The 22,008-nt window shown below is 45.6% G+C and overlaps 1 protein-coding gene across 1 annotated transcript in view; it reads left to right on the forward strand.

Annotated features, from left to right (window-relative positions):
- Positions 1-22,008, forward strand: part of thsd7ba (thrombospondin, type I, domain containing 7Ba) — a 131,184-nt gene that overhangs the window by 97,647 nt on the left and 11,529 nt on the right. Inside the window, 6 exon segments of the mRNA XM_048239796.1 lie at positions 6,926-7,029; positions 7,031-7,118; positions 10,828-11,094; positions 11,430-11,608; positions 19,523-19,528; positions 21,718-21,851. Of these exon segments, the coding sequence (XP_048095753.1) occupies positions 6,926-7,029; positions 7,031-7,118; positions 10,828-11,094; positions 11,430-11,608; positions 19,523-19,528; positions 21,718-21,851 (778 nt within the window).

Here is a 22,008-nt window from a genome sequence, read left to right on the forward strand (position 1 = left end):
GGGGTAGTGTGTGGCGGGAGCGATTGAAATCACAATCTCGTCGCTGTTAGAATATTATAGCCAAACATGACAGCGAGACCAATGCTAAGCGGCATCGGCCTTAATAGGCCGCTACAGCGGAGGCCGCGCATGACTGGACACGTGACGGGCACCTAGCTCTGCAGCTGCCTCCGTGCTGCCACCAAGGGCTCAGATAAAGCTCTTCATTTGGACTTTGACATCGACTTGTACGCATCCTATTGGTATCAAGGTTTTTGGCTCACAAGGTAAGGTGTGAAAGCTAGCCCCAGCCATAATCACCCTCCTGCTGGTGTTTAAACACTACATGCGGGCTCTGGCCTTCTCCAGTGGCTGGTAATGGAGAACTACATCCAGAGGGCTGTTGGAATCCCCTGGAGATGCTGTTAATGACTTTCCTACCTTGGATCTCAAGGTTATAAACATTGATTGAAGGTGGTTAATTTTTTCTCTATTCTCTATTTTTCTCCCCGATGCCCTTGTCGTGGGTGTCTTACGTTTTGATATGTAGGCCTACCGACTCGGTTTTTCGCACAGTGATTCTTCAGACGAGGACTGAAAAATGATTTCAGGCGTAGCTTTAAGGTTTCATTAGGACAATGCCAGTGCCCCATCATAGATCATTTGTCAGACGCGACCCCATGGAATTTTCTATCAAGTACCTTTCATACCCTGATGAATTTCACAGCTTGCGCTTTACCTCTGAAATGCATATGCTGTTAAGATCTGAAGACCCAGTTTACTCCGTTACCAGTTTGATAAAAAAAAAAAATACAGCATGCTAGCTTTCTAAAGCAAAGCGTGTGTTTTTTATTTATGTCAGATGAAACTGTCTTTTAGTGGCAGTGAACATGGATTGTGCAGTCATGAAATGTATGTAGTGTTTTGAAACAATGTAGTTGTCAATAGGTATCTAGAATAGCAGAGTAGGAGAAAATATAGAGGACTTTATAGTTTCACTAATGTTGTAAACAATTCTCACAATTTCACCTGGCTTGCTTGCAAGTATATGTCCAGACCTCTCAAGTCTCACGCATTGAGCGTGAGACACACGCATTTCAATGACTTCACACGCTCACACGCCACACATGGCATTTCTCACTCCGAGAAATTATTAACTTGCCCGCACAGAAATTTCTAAGGGCTATATTTTACAAACGTGTCACACAACGTTGCTGTCTGTGCGCTCATTCAGCTCAGAGAGCTGCTGTTCAGTTACTAACCTATCGGCCAGAAAATAGGATTTCTCAACCAATCAGGAAATAGTTTTGTTTTGGCGCGGTCCGGCGTGGAGACTGCTGGTCCGCGGAGTCGGGAGTGAAATTAGGCCCGGTGCTTCGCCTGATAATTTGCTGCGCAGTTGATCAAGATACCGCGGACCGACAAAAAAAAAAAAACAAACGTTTCTGCTATCGATGTCATTAAACATGGAGCCATACAATAAAGTGGTGGTATGAGCGTTCATTCAATGCAGGCGTCTGCGAGAGAGAAACTGAAACTAATCGATAACGTTGGTATCAAAGCTCCGCTTCAACCTGTTGAATACTATTTAATTGTTTAACGACACTTAATAGAACAACGTTGATTTTTGGAACTTCCATAGAAACATAGCAGAGGCTGTATAATACATGGTATAGCACTGAGTATTGTATAGTCAAATTTGAATATAACGTGGCCAAAAGCTATTGTAGCCTTCTTCCTATCTGTTAAAGATCAACAGATCAGTGATTTACGCCTATCTGCTCGCCAAAAAAGCTGGTATTGTGTTTCCTGAATCCTTACATTCAGGCATTCAAATTAAACTTCATTAAAAACCATGTATTTTTTTCTCCATTTCCTACCAATGTATGATGCTTGCATGATGCTTGCATGAAGGAAACATCCCAAAACAATAGCACCCATATAATTGTTGCTGTTGTTTTGAGAAGTATTTCTTTTCTTATGCAAGCATCATGCAACCATGCAAAAGCAATGAAACTAATTATATCTTACATTAGTAAAGCAGTCCTCTGATGTGCATGTCACAAAACATTTAAGTGAAAGTGCATGTATAACAATATAGGCATAATAATGATTGTGATAATGATAATGACAATTTGATTTGGAGGGGAGGGGTTGGGTAATGTAGATGAGCCCTATGACCCCAAAGTCTGCCATGACTGGGCCTCAGGTCAAAGAAGTTTGAGAAAGGCTGGTCTACATAATCTGCATCAGATTGAGGTTTGCAGTGATGCGCCTGAAGGCACGGGTTGAGGACCCAGTCAGTTACGTCACAATATGCACATTTATTTAAATTCATACCTAATCACCATGACCAAAATTTACTTTTTGTTTTACTTTGAATCTTGAAAAAAAAAATATTGACCTACCTACCGACCCATTTATTTATTTATTTTTGGCTGTTACTGCAAACAAGACTATTTTTAAGGATGGCCTCATGACTGTGAAAATGGCTGACATTGAACCACAGTGCTTTAAATGTAGTATGTCATCAAGGCATCAAAATCTGCCACAAACACTTGCAACACACAACATCACTCATAAACACACACACACGGACAGAACCACCACTGTTCAAGAGACCATTTTGGGGCTAAATGTGCTTTTTCTCATTTGGTTGTTTTCTGTTTGTTTAGAGCAGAATGAGCCACTGCTGTTCAAATGGCCCATTTGGGTGAAATTATTATTATAATGTATGTTATATTATTTATTATTATTTACTATAGGGTTCTAGAATAAATAAATGTTTGTAATAATGGAATTTGTGCTCTCTCATGAATTCTGGGTCGATGGGACATGGGGAGGGTGGGTCTGTTGACCGAGGGGAGGGGGTGTGGCGCCACGAGTAGTTCAAGCAGACTTAGGACTTTCATGTACTTCGATCAGGGGGCGTGGCACTGTGCCAATACCACGCCCCTCCCCCCTGAGAAACAAAGTCTCACTCCTTGCAAACTTCAAAACTTGAGAGCCCTGATATGTCTATGGAACAAACAAAGAGACTGGATAGATTGGATCTAAAAGCTTCTATTTTCTGCGTTGTTCAAAAGTAGCACTCAACTGCATGTTGGTATTTTTATCCTTGAAGAGTGTCAGGTGTAGCTCCCTAAGGTAATCTCCATAATGATGTGTGTACAGAACCTTTCTCTTTAGTTACCGATATATATTTCCATTCTCTTATTATTCTTAATCTTAATGTCATCATCACAGTCTGGCTGACTGTCAAAAGATGTCTTGACTACCTGACCTTGCCCTGACACTTTGCTTAACCGTAGGCTACGTACACACCGCCGCCGACTTGAGCTGCAAAAAATACATGAAGTCATTCACTTTCAATGGAAGCTGGCTTCTTTCAGCTGCAAGAAGCGGCAAATCCGTCGTCATCGCGTTCTGAGCGTCTTGAGTGACGAGCGTCAAGCAGAAAGTTGAAATTTGGTCAACTTTATGCTATTGGCTATGACGCGGTTCAGCGGCAAACGACAAGCAATGTAGAATGCTACCACGTCAGAGCAAAAGCTTCCCCGTACTTTTTGACAAGCGTCCTTGACAGGGTGGCCAGAGCTTCTTTTGCAACTCAAGTTGGCGGCGATGTGTACGTACATTTATCATTATACATACGTACATATGCATAAATCACAGTATTCCAGTTATGCATACAGTATAATGTTCCTTCTAGAAAACAAAAACCTTGTTTTTGCCATGATTATATTGCTGGTGATAGATAGCACTGTTCTACTGCATTACGGAATATGTGATCGAAATACCTCCTACAGTAAATATTTTTCAGCCTGATTGTCTTTTGCCGTTGTCCCAGCATATTCCGAGGTGTGGCTGCATTGTTTTAATTTGACTGAACCAACAATCAGGTGTGACGATGCCTAGCAGAGTAGTCTAACAGTTCTCTCTGCAAGCGAGATGCAAATTAACGAGCAAGAGAAAGTCTTGCTGTGTTGAAAGGACTTGCTTTATCAGCACAGCAGAGAATAAACAGCAGAATGAGATGGAGAGGCACTAAATTGCACTCAATGAACCAGCGAGAGTGGCACCTCAGCAGAAGTTGGTGGGAGTGCAAAAATCCATCTCCTCAAAACAATGGCATACCTGTGAATCAGAGAAACCCTGCTGCCACCTTGGAGGTGTGCGAGAATGTGACCCCTTAACACACTGCGGTAGTCAATTATGCATAATCCACCTGCAGCAGCGCTGTTTGTGTCCAAATTAACCATCCACACCTTAAACAAACTGAATTGTAAATCGTTGTGAGAAGAGTAGAAGGAGAAGACAAAAGATGTAAACACATATGTTCCATCTTGGAAAAAATGTAGTGATTACATATGCTGGAGTGTGAAATCTAAGGGGCCTGTGGTATTAGTTGTCTGACATCACATGTGTTGAGGTCAGTAGTGCTTGAGTGACTGAGCTAATGGCCACTGAGAATTCAGCTGCCTTGCATCTCTGAGATTTTAGTCCTCTAACGGACACATATGTCGCAGATAAAGATAAAGGTTTTTGAGTGATCAAAGCCAAAAAGAGAGACAACAGACATCTGGTGTGATGGAAAATGTAAACACTCACACACCAATTTATTAAATTCCCTCGAGAGAATTTGTCCAGAGCTTTGACCGCATTGTCTAAAATTCAGCTTCAAACGGCATCGTGCAACGTGTTTTATTTAATCGCGGTCTAATCTGAGAGAGGGATTGAATAAGGGTAAGGTGAGAAACCGACTTAACAAATTCTTTTCATTCCTTCCTGGCCCAGTAGATTTAATGAGAATTGAAAAGCCCAGAGGAAGAAGTTTGACAAGCTCTTTGAAAAGGGGAAAAGTTCCTCTGCTATGTCCTTTTGTGCAGTCAGCAAACATTGTCACCTTTGTAAGTAACTACATTATTAAAGATGATCCCTGTCATAAGCTGAGATAAGAATAAAATGTTAACGATTTGAAAGGAAGATAATATAAAAGCGAGTGCTGCTGAAGGGAATGGAAGAGGAAATAATTGTGCTAAAAATGGGTAGACCTCCATTCTGAATCAGAATGTCACCACTGTCAACCTTCCCTAGGTAAGGGCACCGCCACAAAAAAAAAGAACAGAAAAAGCTAGAGCGAGTGACAAAAAAAATGCCAAGAAGTGTGACTGTGAAATGACTTCACTGGGGTAAAAATGAGCTAATTCCATTTGGCATTTCAGAATTCAAATATACTGTAGATGTACTGTACAGTACATGCATACATCTTCTAGATATGCACAGCTCACACATTGCAGATAGCACATTCATTGATACATCTTATAGAAACCATACTCAACAGATAGTATTTTAGTTTTACATATACAAACAGAGATTCTTCTGACAAAAAAAGTTTGTAAAGCAAAGTTAAATGCCGCAAGGTGTATTGAATCAATGATGTGCACCAGAGTGATAGGGTGCTCTGTGATGCAAAATCCATCGATCACTGCAACTGTGGATCCCCACATTGCACTAGTAGTTGTGAGGAGAACCTAGCCAATTGGTCAGAGGGCAGAATTTAAAAGTCAAATCGCGATCAATAAAATGTGTTACAGGCATGTTTGTAGATCAATGGGCTCCTCAAAGACATCAGGGGGGTCATGTCCAAAGAGAAAAAAACAACCCTGTCATCAAGGGAAGGTAGAGCCCAAAAATGGATTTTAATCTTTTAAAAATGGCAGCTAAACAGTGTACTGTAGTAATACTAACAACACCTGCACAGTGTGAAATCCTCCTGCCTAAACTCACACTTAATTTATATTATAATTCCTGGTGTCCGAGTCACAAACGAGAGGAAATTAGACTATTGGTGCAGGCTGTGGTGCGAGCAGTTCCCTGTTGGACAGTATGTGTTAGATTCAAGCGGTGATTGCTGCCTGTCTAATTTGAGGTGAGCTATCATGAAAGGGCTATTGGATATTGGTACTGTGATCACAGCAAGGAACCTTCGTTAAATTTTGTGGTGTGCAATGTGCATGCAGCGTATTTCTCAACTATTTATTTATTTGTATTTTTTTTTAAACAATTGCTGCCTTTTTATTTGATTATCTTTAGAGATATCTGTATGTACTTAGACAGCATTCTGCCCTTTCCCATTGCCCTTCAAGTAAAGAGCTTTTTTACTGGCAGCTCACTGAAGTCAAGAGGGCAGAGCTCCCCACTCCCTAAGATAGGAGTCTTGATGGGGAGACTTACATGGTTGAGTGGCATGTCAAAACATGTCATCATTTAAGGTGAAGTGGCAAAATCTCTGGATATAACTGAAGCCCTCTGCTCTGCCGCGTGAGAGTGAGAACATATTGGCTGGTGGGTGGCATGGATGCATCACTCTCCTGAAAAATGTAACAAGCACATCCACATTTGCCAAGCGTATAATTTACTTGCTCTTAGCAAGAGGCTGGGTGTGGGGTGGGGTTGGGGGAGCATTGGGGTAGTATTTCAAAAGGCAAAGAGGAATCTCGAGCCAGCGGTGAAAAGGAAAACAAGTCGGCAATAACGCCTTTTACTGCACCAGCTCTGATCTAACAGCCCTCACAAAAACCGAACAAGCCACTTGCTGGGTTGAGGGGGGATGGAGCAAATAGCCGCCAGGTTGAAAGTTACAGCACCTCCGTTCTTACGTTTTTTTTTGTCTTCTTTTTTTCTTTCTGTGATGCTGTTGGGGAGGGAAGCTGATTTTCCGGGGATCAGCCCGGCCTGAAGATCTGAGCATGTGTAAACAGCCTGTGGTGTAGGACTGCCGCGGCGCTTTCATAAAGACCCACTGAGCGTAATGCGCAATGGGGTGTTTTGTTTGGCCGGGAGGGAGGTTGTGTGTGTCGTGTGTGTGTGTGTGTTGTTGTGTGCGCTTGAACTGGGCCGTGTAATCCGGATGACACCCCTCCCACCTGTACCTGTCCCACAGGGGTGAGCTGTGTGGGTGAGGACGAGGAGCCGGCGGCCATCGGCGACTGCCTGCTCTGGGCCGGCGCCATGCCCCAGCGCTTCAGGCCCTGCTGGGAGCCCTGCAAAGGACGACTGTGCCTTCAGCGCCTGGTCCAAGTTCTCCGAGTGCACGGGCTGCGGTGGCATGCGCAGCCGTAAGCGCTCCCTCACCGGTGAGTAGTCGTAGCCAACCTCTGCTTTTCCTCTCTCTGTTTACCGACTTTTGTCCCTAGGGTCCCCGACACATTTTGGAGAGCCGGTGAGTGCCAGTGTGAGGCTCCAGTAGGTGGTAAAATCAGTGGCTTATAGAAGGTGTGTCACGAAGGCCACTCCTGGGTTTTATTTGATCCATTTGGAACAGTTCAATTCCATTTCACAATTCCCAAACAAGGCACTCTGCTGCAGTCACAGTAGTACATGTAGTGTAGTGTTTATTCGCACACAGACAGGACCATAGAGGGAGACCATAGACACAAACACTCACAAACACACACACACACATACATACATACACACACACACACACACACACACACACACACACACCTACATACACACCTACACACACACACATACATACACACACCATCCAAGCTCCTGGGCAAACTTGTGGGAGTATTGACATAAGGTCAAACGTGCCTATATTATCCTTCTCAGGGATGAGCTGTTGGCTGTCTTCATTCTCTGGAGCCCCCACTCCACATTCTCCCTCCATCAGGTTTAAAGCAGGTCCCCAGGAATCACTGTAATCCCTTTATTTGAATGGAAATGACAGAGCCTTTTGGCTGAATTACATGGTGTGGAGCTGCGCTGGGGCAGATATTGTACCATTTGTCCTCATAAATTTGTGATCTGTTGCCTTTAGGCTTTCGCAAATTTCCCCTGCCTTCATCCATAATGCTCTTCATTTAGAGTGTAAATTAGCCCACCGTGTTTGGTGGAGTCTACCGAGCATATGCAATATCCTCACATTTGCTCTGCTCTCTCAGTTCATTTCTCCCTCTCGGTGAACCAGAAAGGCTCAGATGTTGCCCCTTTGCACAATCGCCGATGAGCAATGAATAAATTGACCGGGCCACGTCCTTAAAAATGCATAGAGAAGAAAACAGAAAGATTTGTGTGGTGACATTCTGTGCACTTTTTTTTTTCAGCTTTTTTTTCAACTTTTACAGGTTTTGCCAGCTAACCCCCCTAGGTGTCACCTAGAATCATCATCATATCGACATGTCAACTAACAAGTACCTGGTATTTATCGCAAAATGGAAAACTCAACCTGCTGTGTTCTATTCTCACCGTTATAATTCATGTAAAGCAGCTTCGATTTTCAGTACCCACCAGAGAAAAGATGGGGAGGGGATGTGCTTTTGATGAGAGGCCAGACGAAAGGCGAAGGTGGACTAAAAATGGATGCACAGGGTTACCTAAGGGAAGGGACAGAAGAGTCTGTCTAAGCGAAAGGGACAGACGAAGCAGCCGAAGAGAGCCCTTTAAGTGGACTACAGGGAGAGCTTACGGTGAGAGCGCATGGGGGAGCCACGGGGGCTGCTGGCAGAAGGCCGTTTCATTAACCAGCTCGCTTACCTCCCCCCGTCTGAGCGAATAGCTCATCCCTTATGCAGAAGCTGAAGGCCCTTTTCCCACCAAGACAGACCTTTCCATATTCAAAGATTGCCCGCTGTGAACAATTTCAAAACCAGATTAGAAAGCTGTCTTCGAGGGATTGACTAGGGGTTTTGTTATTAGACCAAGAGAAAAAAAGCAGGACTCACATCTTGATTGCTTTTCATTAACAGCCCAGTCTAAAATATTTTTAGCTTAATCCTCTGCACTGCTCTGAAGACCACAGCCACCACACAAAGAACAGGAAAAAAAACACAGCTCTATGCTAACACATGGCAAGCTGCATAGCATTTAGAGCAAATGCTATTAGGAACTATGAAAATGTGCAAACTTGGGGGAAATCCAACACAGCATCTTTAACCATATGCATCATATCAAGCAGGTGTAGAGTCAAGAGGTTTCATCAGTTATCTAAAGGCACCAGGGTAGCGAGAGCGAGCCTTTGTTTGTGTGTGTGTGTGTGTGTGTGTGTGTTCATATCAGTGTGCAAGCTCGCACTCACGCAGTGGTGAGCAAACAGATTGTGGCTGGGGCTACTGCACGCTGACAGCGTTTCGGTGGAGCCAGGTCTGTTTTGGCGACGGAGCCGGCGGCGAGCAGCAGAAACAGATGGTGGCTGCTGGAGAAGCGTCAGAAAGGCGCAGGACACCCATGGACGCGCGGCGAGAGCGCGAGCTCGGAACGGCAACGCAGGTGGAGGACGCTGCAGCAGCACAGTAACTTAAGCGAAACCTGCTCCCTTCCCTTTCACCATCTGGCCTGGACGAAATAGAACTTTTTTCTTGTTCTTGTTTTTTTTCCCTTTCCAATGAGGCTCCAACAGTAGAAGCATCCCCCTTTCTTCTGTGTGTGTGTGTGTGTGTGTGTGTGTGTGTGTGTGTGTGTGTGTGTGTGTGTGTGTGTGCGTGCGCTTATGTGTGTGTACACTTCTGTGTGTGTGGGTATGTGTGCGTTTGTGTGTTTGTTTATGTGGGGGTTGATGCATCTATGCATCTAGATGTGCTCTCCAGAGTAACTTTCCTCCCAGCCCCCCTCTCTCTCTCTCTCTCTTTCTCTCTCTCTCTCTCTCTCTCTCTCTCTCTCTCTCTCTCTCTCACTAGCTCCAGTCCACCCGAATGACTCATCCATAAGCATACTGTAGGCTTAGCAGGAGTAAAGCCATATCTCAGGAATGTGTCATCCATGTGCCACCGGCTGCATGTCATATTTGTTCAGTTTCTTGGGGTGGGGGTAGGCCCTGCAGCGCTCTGACAGAATAAGTTCCCTCCAGCCCACTCTCCCGCTGACAGCAGTGGAGTGGTGACTCGCAGGTGTCAGAAGCGTTTGGCGCAGTGTGTGCTTGCCGGCTGACGGGGGCCACATTGCTGTTGGCCTCCTCGCTGACCACATGATGGACAGGGTGTCAAGAGATGTGCACGCTCCTCATCATCATCCACCGATCAGGTCTCATTTCCTCTTGCCTCAGCACCTCGCCTCCCATCTCAACACCACATTAACACTTGGCAGACCTAACACACCAAATTAACACTTGGCAAACCTAACACACTAATTGCGACTGTGTCACAAAATGAAGTGAGAGGCACTTCACTGAAATCCATTTCATGGTGGAAGAAATAAATCTTCCTCTTGTTAGCGAAATGAGATTTAAGATGTGTGTGTGTGTGTGTCTGTCTGTCTGTCTGTCTGTCTGTCTGTCTGCCTGGCTGCCCACCAGTGTGTGTGTGTGTGTGTGTGTGTGTGTGTGCGCAGTTTGAAATATGAAGTGATTACTTTTGCCTCTAGCTGTCCACTGGCCCAGGTCATGGCCGTGACTCAGAGGGCAGTAATGAGGGAGAAATACAAAGTGGCAGACAGACAGAAACCGAGCGCCGTCTCCTGCAAATGTCTTGCAAGATGTGATCTCATCTGGGCAAAAAAATCAGTTTGCTCATCAGATTTACCCTGAAGCGTCCCTTGTCACAGTCTGCTGAAAATAGGGCATGAAGCTATCCCAGGGGAAACTTGTAATAATATTTGACAACTCTCTAAAGTCAGTTGGCTGAGCCATGTCATTTAAATAGAACCAGTATTTAAAGGAACAAAATTATGTCCTGTCCTGTGCCTCTGGTGTGGCGATTCATGAGCTGTAACACCCCAGCCTAACCTAAGACAATCTTCATTTATTTATTCCTTTATTTATTTATTTATTTGTTTGTTTGTTTGTTTGTGACAAAAACCTTGACGGTGAGCAGGAAAATAAAAAAGAGTTTTATCCTTCTGCAGGCCGGAGTAGGAAGAGGCCCCGCTGCCAGAGAGAGGACCTCTACCCGCTGGCCGAGACCGAGGAGTGCCCCTGCGACGCCCTCTTGTCGCAGCCCTACGGCAATTGGTCGTCCTGCATCCTGCCGGAGATGGCGACAGCCGGCTCCCGTCACGGCTGGCAGGCCCGCCGCGACGCCAAGGAGTGTGGCCAGGGCCTCCGCTTCCGAGCCGTGGCCTGCATGGATCAGAGCGACCACCTGGTCAGCCCGGATCTGTGCAGCGAGTCAGGTAGGTCCGCGTCACCCTCACACAGGCACAACCCTCCTCCTCCTCCCCCTCCTCCCCCTCCTCCTCCTCTGCCGCCATCCTCCCACTTCCACTCTTTTTACCATCAGCTGCCAGACCGCATTGCCGCTGGGAGGCAAGTCATTAGTCAAAGTAGCGCTCTCCCCTCGGGCTCACCGTGTCACTGTAAATGAGATGGAGGTCTCGGCACGGAGGCCAGCCCCATGTAACCCCCCCCACCCCCACACCGACGTGATTAGTCGAGGCTGCATGATCCCGGCTGCAGCCTCGGCTCTGATCAAGGGCACGTGCTAATCCCCCCCCCCTCTCCCCCACAGGCTTCGTGGAGGAGGTGTGCCACATCCCGTGCCCGCTGGACTGCAAGCTCAGCGACTGGTCGCCCTGGTCCCCCTGCAGCACCTCCTGCGGCAGCGGGCTGAAGGTCAGGTCCAAGTGGCTACGGGAGAAGCCCTTCAACGGCGGCCGGCCTTGCCCCAAGCTGGACCTGAAGAATCAGGTGAGGTGTTCTGGCTGGCGCCGGCCAGACTGATGGTGCAGTTTAATGAGAGCAGAGCCATTAAACGTGACAAGGAAAGGTCTCAAGCACTGTGTTAATGACCTCCTCATATATTCTTTGTGCAAAAATAAAATGTAAAAGGGGGGGTTCGGTGGTAAAGGAATTATGATAATGATGAAAATTATGATAATAATGGAATAATGCTAGTGATGTAACTTAATTGTTTCCTGATTAATTATGACATTACACATATCCCAACACGTACTCGGTTATTAGCCATGTGGAGAGAAGTGATGGTTAACAGTAAGCACAGTAAGAACGCGAGTTTCTGACCAATATTCTGCCTCCTTTTCACTCCAGCGGTTGTCACTTCATTATGTGCAGGGCAATGTGAAAAATGCCCCTCAGTCGTGGCGCGGAGTCTAAACAAACCAGATCCCAGTGTTGTGAGTAGTTTGGTATTGTTCAGTAAATTGAGTCATTCTTGGCTATGTGGAGTTCGTCAGGTTCCCAGAAAGCACTAATGAGGGAAGTGTGTAATTATAGTAGCTGCACAATGGTTTATGGATTCCTAAGTCATTGTGCCTGCACTAATGCCAGAGAGTGGAGGCGCGAAGGCCAGGTTTCTGTCACCACTCGCATCTTGTTTACCACACAAAAGTTTGTAACTGGCAGTTAGATTTCATTTTGAGCCAAGATGATTATAATACAAATGGACACCATGTGCGACAGAGGGCGTGTGTAGTGTAGTGCAACATTGGATTCATTATTTGTGGTAATTACCTCTAATAAGGCCATTGCCATTACTTTCCCATGGACATCTATTTGATGCGTAAGCTATGCTTCTGTTTACACAAGTTGCATCCAGCTGGTGAGAGTTGACAAGATGTGCTGAGAGCTGAAATTTGCAGAGAGCCTATCAACAGAGTTGGTGGGAGTTGATGGGGACTTGATGAGAACTGGTGGAATTGGTGCGTGGCAATAGCTCTCCCCACCCACACCAGCTCCTATGAGAAAGCAGTGAAAGACAATTAGCAGTGAAAGACAATTATTTGAGCTATTGTGACCATGCTGGGACTACCAGCTTAGAACTTGAAGTTCAGTTTATCTGCATAGAATGTCTATGATCTCCAGTAAGCACTGCAAACGCCTTTCTTTGAAATAGCCAAACGAGGTACACAACCTTATAATTTGCACCCCCCACTGTTTTATATACTGACATATATACATACTGAGGTACTTGTAACCATAGTTACAGTTTTGAAAGTGCATCCCTATTAAGTCATTATGGTAATCAGCTGGAGTAAATCATAATTGGCCATATCAGTACTCTGTTTTCATTCATGTTTTATTTAATTATTTAGTGAATCGAGTCTTGACGTTCAGTTACTGCCCAAAGACCTTCTTTAGAATCCACACGGGACATCTCCACATCAGGTGTTGCTCCAGAGGGGAGGGCAGGTGGGACAGGTGGCAACCTTTGCTCCAACAGACACAAACTTTTATTCGTCTCCCAGAGTATTTGTGACAGTTTGTTCCCCAAAGGGTTCATGGTTTAAAGAGGAAAATTGTATTCTAAATGTGGTGTGTATGCTTGACTGACTTTTAAAGGACACAGCGGTCTGCAGAGGTCACTATGCAGATGAGGCCTGGCTGCGTGAAAAACATTTAAATGCGTTCTTCTGGAGCTTTGTGTACAGATGGTTAAGTGCCCGCTAACAAGCTTCATGTGCCCTCTGCTGAGCTGCCCACTAATAGTCTGCCACCCAAATCAGAGTTTTGACTACAATAATGGCCCTTCTAATCCTTAAAGGGGGAGATGAGCACTCATCGTTAATTTTGCGGCTGGCCATATTGGGCCTTTCACATGTGACGCACACAGCTGTCCAAGTGGTATTAGAGTGATGGAGTGGGGGGTGGGCAAGAAAGGGCAGGGACTGGTGGAATCTCCCTGCGCTGCTGTCTGCCGGGCTCCCCACAGACAGGAGGGGAAATGGACTGTTGCGTTCACCCGGCCACCTGTTAGGGGTCTCAGCTGGCCGTGCCCTTTTCACAAGAGCAGAAGATTAGAACGCGGCCAGAGAGTGAAATCCACTAAACGAACAGTGCTCCACTATGTGCCCTAGTTGTGCAGCCCAATAGGGCACTTGCTGGGGGTGGGGGTCAAAAAAGACAGCTTTAATATAGCGTGACGGTCAATGATTTCAGGTGTTGAGCAGTCGCATCCACTATACGCTCAGTATTATTGTCAGGTAGTTCTGCTCGGCTTTTTGTAAACAGAAGCTCTTCTCTTCCAGGCATCCCTATTGACTCCCCAGAGAGAGCTTCCGCTACCGCTGAGGAGTCAGAGAGCATGAGAGCACTCTGCCTTCATTGTTTATTTATAACGGAAAAGCATTAACAGATTGGAGTGGTGTGTCACAACCAGCCAATTGTCTCCACCTTAATTTAGCACAATAAACAGCTGTTCTTGTTCCGCTGAACCTTGTTTTTTTTTCACCTCAGATATCTGCATATTCTTCATTTTGAGCATTTTTTATTATCTGACTGAGGACGTGTTTTCCGTAGCCAAGTAGACACCGATCTGGCCGCCTAGGCTGATCCCATTCCATTGTCAGATGGAATATGTTTAGCTTCTGCAGATATCTGAATGGCTTTGAATGCTGCAGCTGACTCTCATTTGCTGCTGCTGCTGCTGAATTTGTTGCTGACGCTGAACACCTGGCCTCCACCTGCATCTCGACCTGATGCAATTAGGCCACAGTTCCACTCCCTCAGCAAACGTCTCCTCACGCTGCCCGCTACACACCAACAATTCGTATTCTTAACGTTTCCTTGCCTCCTATGTGCCAATTAGGTGGGTGGTCAAGGACCTGGTAAATAATTCTGGGAAAGCAACCAATAATGCTCCATATCGTTAAGACTTGGCTTGTTTTCAAATGATGGGAATGTGTGGTTTTGACACACTGCCGGACAGCCGGTTTTGACATATAAACACATTAAACAGACATTACCACAATGGTTATGTAACTTTATCATTTTCACTTTCACATTCATGACATTTCTCGATTTTATCTTCCTTTCACATTTGGATGGAAAATAAAAGATGCTACAGTATGCCTAGATCCGGTGCACAAATGTGTAATCCATGTGTTGGAAAAGTGTATAGTCTTATTCATGAGAGATCCATCCATGAGCTGGCAGCAAAATGAGACTTTTGACAAAATGAGACATTTAATTTCCTGCATGAAAATTTCCAACAGTGATTCTCTGACCTCATGCAGAAACGGGGTAAAAATAAAGACAAAGTGAGGTTGCTATTTCCGCGGGTTGCAGCAGATATTGTCCTCCTCCCCAAAGCCTTGCCGGTTTCGGCTGCAGTTAGATGCGCAATTCCTCATTCAGCGCCTGGGGCCATGGGCACCACTCTGGCCCTGTCGTGTGGCGTGCACTTCCTCTTGCCCACATTCGCGCTTCATGCCATATGGCAGCCATCACACACAGACACCAAAGTGGACCAGGCTGGTACCGTTGGAGACTAGGCTTGCCCAGACTGCATAATTTAACAGGCTCCATAAATCTTTACTCAGGAGCCAATTGTGCTCAATAAAAAAGGACTCTGTCATTTAAAGTCCTTCATTACAGCATCGGAGCTCCTCACAAAGCAACTCAAGACCTCTCTAGAGAGAGAGTGTACACAAGCACTATTTTTAACATTGGAAGTTGTTAAATAGATAGATAGATAGATAGATAGATAGATAGATAGATAGATACTTTATTGATCCCCAGGGGTTCAGGGGTATGTCTAAGTCTGCAATCAAGCAAACCTTTAGAGCTGTTGTGCAGTTGATGGTGATAATTTCATCACAGCATTCCACTCCATAAATGTTATGATGTTTTAGTGGTGAGAACTGAAGTACTGGAACTCCCAAAACAAGTGATTCATTGTCATTTCATGCAGATGACTAGGCCTGTGTGGCCATTTTTATGGGCCATTGTTGTGCATGCAAGTTAAATATTTTTTCATGGCAAAGTGAAAGGGTGGGCTTTGCCTCTATATCTTGGTATTTTATTATCCATTGTTCATATCTTCTTTCTTTTGCTTCACTATTCGTTGACAAAGTGCTTAGGAGCCGGGCAGCGGTTGGGTGGAACTCAACTCAGGAGGGGTGGTCGAGGTTAAACAGGGGTTGACATTTTCCTCATATGAAAAAAAAAAAAAAAAAAAGAAAAACACGTTAGGGAAAAAAAACAAGAGGTAAGCGAAGGCAGCAGAAAGCAGCAGCAGGGCCGGCATGAGTGCAACTTGTTGTTGTTGTTGTTGTTGTTGTTGTTGTTGTTGTTGTTGTTGTTGTTGTTGTTGTGTTCCCCTTCTCTATAATTGGTGGCGGGCTTAGCTCACTCAAATGACCAAGTGTGCCGTGGCGGATGAATGCATCCCTGCCAGGCTGTCCGTGCGGCAGTGGCGCTGCCGCTCTGCCCTCGGCCCAGAAACATTAACGTCTCGTTTTATTGAATGCAGCAAAATCAATATGTTTTCCATTTATGCTTCTCGGGGTTTTGATCTGCCATTTCCAAGTACGGATTTGTGGGGGGTGGAGAGGACTGGAGCTGGGTGGATGGGGTGGATGGAGGGGGATGGAGGGGGATATGCACTGACTGAGTAGGTGAATGAGATGTTATGCTTTGATGCCCCCTGTCAGATTGTTGACTGTTTGATTTGTTGTGGGGAGGAAACGTGCTTGCGGAGAGATGGCGAGATTGATGTTTTGATTTGGGCTAAAGCTCTTTTTCATTAACGAGCGACCCTCAGCGGCTTTCGCCGAGCACTCCTGTAGCGGCGAATTTGTCTGTGGCGGGTGGATTTGCTATTCATCTGCTGCACCCAATTTAGCTTTTCAACTGTGATTAGTCATATTGCGCACCAGAGAGCATCTCTCTCATGTTAAAGCATGTAGGAGGAGGGAAGAGAGAGAGGCAACCTCAGCCCGAACCCCCTCCAGCGTCCTCACACCTCCACGTTCATTAGAGTCGACGTACCTCGCTGAAATCAGAAATGGGAGGGAGGGAGGGGATGGATTTTGTTTGTTCACTATGGTTAAGACCAGCGCACCACCAGGAACCCATAGACATTCTGGAAGCGTTTGTGTGCCGAAACGGAGCCATTCTCGGTGATTACAATCCTGAAAGAAAGGCAGGCAGAGCATCAGTCAGTTTTTGTGTCATTGGTAATTTTCCCCCCTGCCCATTAAATTATGTGGAAGTAGGACTTTTTTTTTTACACAAAAGATCCTTTTGTCAGAAATTCTGCACAGCCTGGTAGTACTTACACCTTCATAATATGCTCAATAAGCGTTATAATGGCCCTTTATGTAAAGCCTTATAGGGAATTAAAGTGTCTGGATTACCCCTCTTTATGGGCTCTAAAAAGCACAGCACTTTTCGGCAGGAATCATTTAAATTACAGAAGCTGGCTGCTGCTGCTCCGCTGCACTGGCTCTGTTGTGTGTGACAGAGGCAGGCGTGATTCAAGGGCAGGATGCATACGTGTGGGTTTCATTCCTTGCCCACACAGCCGCCGAGGAAAGGTGTCCATCTTTCATTTCGACCTCGGCCGCAAAATATGCAGATTGTTCAGACAGTCCCTGGTGGCGGGTTAAGCTCAATCTCCTTTTGGAGGCACTCCAGGTTTGTCAAAGTCCTTCAGTTGCCCAGATGGCCCGGCGCCGTTTAGCTCCGCTGCAAAGGTTAGCCGTGGTTTCATCAACTAATTAGAATAACAAAACAGCGAGGGAGCCAAGGAGGAATAATAAGTGTCCACTCGTCATCTGACGGCGATGGAATCCCCCTCTCGCTTTTTTTTAGAAGAAAGGAAAAAAGGTAATCTCTGTGCTTTTGAGATCTAATTTTAACCATAAACTTAATGGAGATTGCCCTTCGAAGAGAGCACTGCTCACAGGCCCTTTACATGATGAGGGCAGGAATTTTCTAGCTCTGATACAATTCAGCCCCCAAGGTCCTACATGAGAGTCTCTCCGTTTTTTAATAAGTGTCTCTGAAGATTATTTGCTTCACTCAATTTCAAATAGTAAACATTGCCTGCAATGGTTTGAAGAGCGGTTACTTTACCTCGAGCCTCGCCAGGAGGAGAATTATTTCAGAATTTTCAAAGGAGCTTTCTCAGGCATTCAGCTGCCATATCTGTCTCGTACAGGGCTGTAACTTGCCATTGCGGTTCGCTGTTGAAGAGTGTGATGATTGTGTACTTTGCCTCTGCAGTGACACGACCGCGGTTCCATCTGTCTGCTCTCTCACATGAGCTGCATTCTCTGCCTGACAGTTGACTGTACAAAGACTCTCCTCCTTTTAGAGTCGCTGCTATTGTCCAGGCTTGGCAATGCTGTGCATTTCTGTCATTCTTTTAATGATGATATTGAAAGCAACATATTATGTCACCTCAAAATGACAGCATGGAGCAGTCTGTCAGAATCAGTCCAGTTTGGGCGTAAGTATCATTGGTGTATGAGATTCATATATCTGCTTGGTATGTTGGTTAGACAAACGGATATCTCAGCTCTCCACCCACACAGACTTCAATCTGGCTTTACATGCATAATTAGTGACACAGATATTCGTGCAACGCCATGTAAAGTCCATCATGGGAAAGTCATTCATCTTTAGGAAGTTGCTCTGCAGCACAATTGTTTTCCATCCTGTCCAGAGGCCAGGCGACAGTAATGGGCCAATCTGTTTGAAGTTTGAGTCAGTGTGCGACACTTAAAGAGATTTATGGAGCGCAGGCGTGCCTGTGAGGCTTACCATCCGAGTGTCTGTCTCCTTCCAATGAAAAGCCCTCAAGTATGTAGCTTGGATGTGTTTGTGCGACATTGTGTATGATTGTGTGCGTGCACATGTGTATGTGTGTGTTTGTGTGCATGCGTATGTCTGAAAGAGAGGAAGAGAGAGAGAGAAATGATGAGAGTCAGTGTATCTCTATCCTTAGCATGCAGAGTTAAGCATGTGGGGAAAGCTTGCCTTCCATATAATTGTGTGATGGCTTGTCTGATGCTGCTACAGAAAAATGAGCAGTTTTATTTGGTTTGCTTGATACAATTGTCAATTGTTATTATATTTTGTGTCTACATGTATACTCTCTGTAGACATCAGGCCATAGTGTAATTCATAGGTATTCAGTTATACCTTTTATTCTATACATTCTCCCATAATGTCAGATGTTTACACTCACTTATAATTGAGTGGGGAGGAACAACTACTGTAATAAAAGATCAGTGAAAAGTACATCAGGATGATCAAGCTAGTATGCAGGGACCCTTATATAGCATCGTGTGACACCTTCATGAGATCTACATCAGACACAATCAAACACAAAGACGGTTTCATCAACACTGCATTGCGCCTCATAGATGTAAATGTCAACACGTCACAAAACGGGCATCCCTCATCATATGCTGCATTGCCACTCATTTTTGCATCTATGAGGGCCTATAGCGTGCTTGTGCTTCATGTAAATCAAAGCGCACAGAGCCGTTCTATTGCTCCACTGTAGGAACCTGCCCGGAGAATAGAACTGATTGCTATTGGAATTCCAGGTCTAGCTTCAGCTCTTGGGCTCCTCAGTCAATCCCATCTGCAGCCAATCACAATCTCCCCCCTCCATCCCCATTATTCTTGTAATGAGGCACGAATGACCCGGCCTGAGCAGCCGATCTTAAGCACTTCATCATCTGATGCGTAATTTATAAACGCCGAGGCTCAGTGACAGGTTTTTTTTTTTTTTTTTTGAGGGGCCGAGAGGCAACGTGCACCCCAACTAATGGCTCTATCATTTCTCTTCTCTCTTCCTCTCTCTCTCTTTTTGCCTGACATGCATTGCTAACACGGACATCTTCAAAGGCTCAGGTCAGTGCTACTCGTTCTGTGTTTATACTCTGTGCTTTCAGTAACACTTACCCCCCACACACACACACACACACACACACACACACACAAACACACACACCCACACACACACACTACCCCACTTACAGTGAAAGGGGCCCCACAGGGGCTGCCCGGCAACACACGTTGATTTGACCAGAGAGCGTACCAGAGGCACTGAAAACTGAACGCCAAGCTCTTCCCAGCGACGGCAGCGGCGGGTCCACCTCCATCTCATCCGCTGCCCAACCCCTACCCCCCTGGCGCTGACATTTGCCAGGGAAACGGGGGGACTTCATTAGTCGTGCAAATTGTCAGCAAACCTTTGGAGAGGGAGCTCACAGGAGCTGACCCAGTGCTATTTTGTTTGATTTGTCTTTACAGTGCACTTAAATTGAAAGTGACATTAAGAGTCAGACGGAGACAAAGAGAGGGAGAAAGATGGAGATGATAGGAAGAGGGAAGAGAACTCCTGGCTCTCTCTGTTCCATGTAGAGAGCCTAGGGTCATTTTTACACTTTTGATGAAAACAGATGTAGTCAGTAGCTTGTTATTGTTCCCAGTTTAAAAAAAAAAAAAAAAAAAAACACTTAGTTATTGGATTTGAATGGTAATAGTGAATGTAGTTATCTATCGTATTACTGTCAAAGAAAAAAAAAAAAAACGTTCAAAGGGAAGCGTATTGTATCTGTGAGTGTTCCTTTGGGTTGTGCCTGTACTTAAGGAATGAATAGTAGACCACTGAGCCTGATGAAATGTGGCATCCGGGACAAAAAGAGATATCTTTTCACCATTCTCCAGCTCTGATCAGGCTCCAGTGATTTTACTCTTTGAGACTAAAGACTGTAAAACCACTCTGGCTTCTTTTTAAAGCTTCCTCCTGCATTTAGTCCATTTCATACATCAGCACCCCATTTTATATCCTCCATCGCCTTTGATGGGCCATAAATAGGTAGACATTATGATGATTTCAATGGGGAGGCACCCGCCTCAATGGGAAGGACAGTTTGCCTGGTCTGCACAGGCAGGCAGGCAGGCAGCATGGCTGGCTTACGAGTTGAGAGGGCTCAGGCGTGTTCTCTGGTATGTGCCATATGCAGCTGCAGGGCCAGATGGGAGCTGATGAGTAGGAATAAGCAGCGCCTACAGACCCCGTGGGGATGTTAATGGTGAGCGACAATTCTCGTCCCGATCAAATCCTCCCGAGTCCATTCCTCAGCAGAGGAACGTTTGCAAATAAATATGTGCATTATGCCGGCAGTGATTAGTATGTATTTGTTTATGCACGTATTAGGAGTTTGATTTATGTTCCTTCTTCTGTGCAGCTGATGTTGATGCAGCATGTTAATGCTTCGCTCCATACCCTGAAAAAAAAAGAGAAAAAGATAGTCTTTTTTGGGGAAGATGAATCAGCATCTATGATGTGGGTACGTGCACTCCCTTAACAAGCAAACGAGTGCAAGTGGTTTCACTCGATCACTGGCTATCTGTCGCAGGGGTGGGTTGAGCCACAGGAACAGTACCAGTGTATGAAAGTCGTTTAAAAAAGCCATGTAAGCCTCTGTCTGTATGTTTACAATAAGGGAGTTGAATATTGAGGATGAGTCTGCTATAAGCCTCTCCTCAAACACGACACGCTGAGAAGTGGCTCCAGTTTCCACCCAGCCTTCTTCATAGGCCTGGGGTGATCAATATGTTCCCTCAAGACATCTACTACATAAGCTGGCTAAGTGTACTGTTTTTTTTTTTCGCCCAGCCATTTTTAATTAAAGCTTAAACCTAGTGAGATATCTGAAGCCCATATACAGTAGCAGTTCTCTCTCTGCCAGTGTACACAAACCAGCCTACGCACCCCTTTCTGTGGAGTACAATAGTAAACATGTGCACCTCCTGGGTATATTGTCTTTTTCACGTGTGGTGTGTGTGTATGCGTGCGATTGTGTGTGTGCGTGTGTGTGCTTGTGTGATTGTGTGTGTGCGTGTGATTGTTTGTGTCTGTGTGCGCGTGCGTGCGTGTGGGTGTGCGGTTGTGTGTCTGTGTGCGTGCTTGTGTGCATGCATGCTGTTGTTGTTGGTACAACTCCACTCTTCTCACGGTCCTGCTGTATGTCCCCTCTGTGTGTGTGTGTGTGTGTGTGTGTGTGTGTGTGTGTGTGTGTGCCTGTCCGTAGGTGTATGAGGCTGTGCCGTGTCACAGCGAGTGCAGTGACTACGTGTGGATCACCGAGGCCTGGTCAGTCTGCACCATCAACGCCGTGGACGAGCTCCCAGCCTGCGGAGAGGGGGTGCAAAGCCGCAAGATCAGGTAAACAGAGGGAGGAGGTGTGGGGCGCTACACCATCTCAGCATCTCCCCCAGGGCATGGCAGCATTGACGTCTAGCCTTTAATCTCTCTTCCTCTCATTTCCTCCCTCCCCCTTTCTGTCAACATCTCTCTCCTTCCTTCCTTCCTCTCTGTCTCC

This window comes from Alosa alosa, chromosome 3, assembly GCF_017589495.1.
Source record: "Alosa alosa isolate M-15738 ecotype Scorff River chromosome 3, AALO_Geno_1.1, whole genome shotgun sequence".
NCBI lineage: Eukaryota > Metazoa > Chordata > Actinopteri > Clupeiformes > Clupeidae > Alosa > Alosa alosa.